The sequence below is a fragment of the Amphimedon queenslandica genome, unplaced genomic scaffold, assembly GCF_000090795.2.
Source record: "Amphimedon queenslandica unplaced genomic scaffold, v1.1 AMPQUscaffold_9174_Cont18874, whole genome shotgun sequence".
NCBI lineage: Eukaryota > Metazoa > Porifera > Demospongiae > Haplosclerida > Niphatidae > Amphimedon > Amphimedon queenslandica.
Window position 1 is genome coordinate 1 of NW_003550554.1, and position 3,299 is coordinate 3,299.

General features: G+C 35.2%; 1 protein-coding gene across 1 annotated transcript; it reads left to right on the plus strand.

Annotated features, from left to right (window-relative positions):
* Positions 1-587: 587 nt before the first annotated feature.
* LOC105315626 (DNA repair endonuclease XPF-like) lies at positions 588-3,291 on the plus strand (the record flags this gene model as incomplete). The annotated part of the gene is made up of 9 exons (XM_011410338.1): positions 588-667; positions 708-804; positions 960-1,051; positions 1,236-1,308; positions 1,429-1,478; positions 1,886-1,943; positions 2,080-2,166; positions 2,511-2,624; positions 3,199-3,291. Coding segments are annotated over exons 1-9 (744 nt in total), but the record flags the coding sequence as incomplete, so codon positions are not given.
* Positions 3,292-3,299: the final 8 nt, after the last annotated feature.

Genomic DNA, 3,299 nt, shown 5'->3' on the forward strand with positions numbered 1-3,299 from the left:
ATTCGCGGTCATAAAAAATTCAATTAAAAACCATGGAAACTGTTAGAGCGTTGCTATGACAATTAAGACCACGTGTTTAGTGTTCAGCTATTCATCTGTTCTTTAGCAGCTATAGTGGAGCCATTCACCAATAGCGAGTCCTTCTCTATCTGTTAACTTCTTGTATGGACCGCTACCTCAGAGCTATTTCAGCCTCTTTGCTGCTAGTTGTTGCTGGTCCGCGTGTTGATGATAATAAACCACGCCCAAGTCAATAAACACTAATTAGAATGGGTGGAGAGTCCCAAAATACGGCGAGACACTACTAGTCCTGAAAAGAACCGGTAAAACAGCTCCAAAGAGCCCAAGGCTTAGTGACACAAGAAGAACAACAGCTCAAGAACACTGCAACAAGGTGCTTTCCTTCACTATCGCGCCGTTTTCAATTAAAATAACACCTCGGTTTCCATGGTTTTTAATTGAAATTTTTTTATGACCGCGAATAATTGCAGCCGCGAATACGGTATATCCCGACCTACGGTATTTTAATAGTTGGGCGTGGTTTTAATATTAATTGACAATAATTGTCAAAAATTGAGCCAAATAAAATGGCGTCGGTTACACTTGATTTTGAAAATGAAAACTTTTTAGAGCTGGTTTCTGAAGATGGTTTGATAATACTAGCAAAGTGACTAAACAGCTTTTTGTATTGTAATATTTTTTTCTAGGGGGCTAGGACTAGATAGACTTTTTATGAAGTTTCTTAAATTGCATTCAGACCCTCGTAATCTGGTACTTGTCATTGGTTCCTCTACGCTATATGAAGTGAGTATAATATACAAATAATTATTACAGTATTGTGGGTGATTTTTGAGGTGCTAAAATTTGAAAAATGTTGCTTTGAACCATTATGTCATTTATGTGCATTAATAGGCTCTTAATATTACCCTCACTCTATGCAGTAATTTATATATTTATAGGATCATTTTAAGAATGATATTGCTGCTTCTTTGAGTAATAATATACAGCAGATACCACGATCAGTTACAAATGAAATTCCAGCAAAAGAAAGGTATGCATACCACATGTACATATACAATTATAATTACACATTTTACATGCATATATACATTGTTTGCTGTAATCTGTAATTATTTCCTCATACATGTATTTCTAATCTTAGTAATTTGTCAGTATACATGTACACGTATATTGATTACTATATTTCTATATTTTTTTGTTTTTGTTATTTTTAGGGAAGAGCTCTATTTAAAAGGTGGCGTACTTTTTGTGACATCAAGAATATTAGTAGTTGATATGCTAAGAAAAGTACGTGTACTGTCACACCCTCACTCTCTTACTCCTTCCTTTTCTCCCTCCCTCTCCCTCTCTCTTTTTCCTCCTCTCTCTCTCCCTCCCTCTCTATTCTTCTCATTCTTCATCTATTAGGTATGTCCTGTTGATAAAGTTGCTGGTATATTAGTGTACAATTGCCACAGGTAAACTCTACAGCTGCAGTTTACATAGATACATGTTTGTACTTTGTACTGTACATACCATGCATGTACTTAAAATTTGTATCATAGTCAAGTACATGTATATTAGTATTAGTCTACTACAGAGCATGTTAAGCATGTAGAATGTAATGTTAAGCTATTTGTAATCTTAACATGTAATGTTAAGCTGTTTACTCTTTATACATGTTTATGTAAATTTTTCTTTTGAAAATAGTACGACTACATGTACATGTACAATTCCAATTAAACTTTGAACTATAAAGCACAGAATATAAGACTGTATGAGAAAAAGAGGGAGTTACATGTTTAGTACACCAGGCCATCCAAAAATAATAAAATTATTACTATTATTTCAGGAGTTATTAATTTTTTAAATTTTATTAATGCAGGGTCACCGATTCTTCCAGTGAGGCGTTTATACTGAGACTTTATAGAGAAGGAAATAAGGTAATGAATAGACAAGGAAAGATGAAAGATACATGTAGTACACATGTACATGTGCATGTACATGTACATGTACACTGATTGTGTGTATTTTAATTTTGAAATTTAAATTTTAGATTTACATTTTTGAATGCTTTAGACTGGTTTTATTAAAGGTTTTAGTGATTGTCCAGAGCATTTCACAACCGGGTTCTGTCAGCTAGAAAGGATCATGAGAAACCTTTTTGTGAAAAACGTCTATCTCTGGCCACGGTACTGAATAAACCTTCATCAATTTCCATTCTCTCTCTCTCTCTTTCCCTCTCTTTTTCTCTGCCTTTCTGTTTCTTTGTCTCTGTCTCTGTTTCTCTATGTCTCTCTGTCTCTCTCTATTTGTTTGTCTGTGTGTGTCTCTCTCTCTTTCTGTTTCTCCCTCTCTTTCTCTTCCTCTCTCTCTCCCTCTCTCTTGCTAGCTAGGTTTCATGCTGTTGTAAATTCATCTCTTGAAAGGCATCAGGTACTTAATGTACATTATTGTAAATGTAATGCTTGTACACTCTCTCTCTTCCTTATATATCAATACATATGTAGCCTGATGTTATTGAGCTGAGGCAGCAGATGACTCCTTCAATGACAGCTATACAACACTCAGTCCTTGAGATAATGAAGGCATGTGTACGGGAACTGAAGGAAACCAACTCACTGGTAAGAGATAGAGAGAGATGGAAGAGATTAATAAAGAGATTAATAAAGTATAGTGGGAAAATTGGCGAAGTTTTATATTGGCTGTTTGTAGATTAACGATAAATTTAGCTTTATTTTTATGTGGCTGGCTGGCTGCTAAACCCACCACCAATACATGTACATTGCAATCTTAATACTAGAAGAATGTAAAACATTTAAAGGGGCTTAGTCCCTGAGCCACGCTATTATTGTGCTGTAATCAACCTTCTTGCTGCTAGAGTGGTGAAGTTTTTACAAGTAGATAGCAGTTTTGTCTTATCCTGCTGATTAGTCTTGCTAGCAAGACTACCTGCTGATTGTTTGCTGCAAAAGAGCACAGACTTGCAGATAGCTACCATTTTTATTTCATTGTGACCACACCTGCTTTCAATAAAGATTAGGCTATTTAACTTTAATAATAGTTAGATGATCCTACTGCCCCTACAGACAGATGTTTTCTCATCTTAGTGGGCTTTGTCCAATTAAATGCTCCCAAATTTTCCTACTATACATTGAACTTGTATATGTATGACATTTATTAGTACTTTTCTTTTAGTTGGAAAGTGATGAAATCACTATTGACAATTGTCTCGGAAAAGGTTTCGAACAAATCATTAAGATTCAGTTTGACCCAGTGTGGAACCAACTGGTAACCAC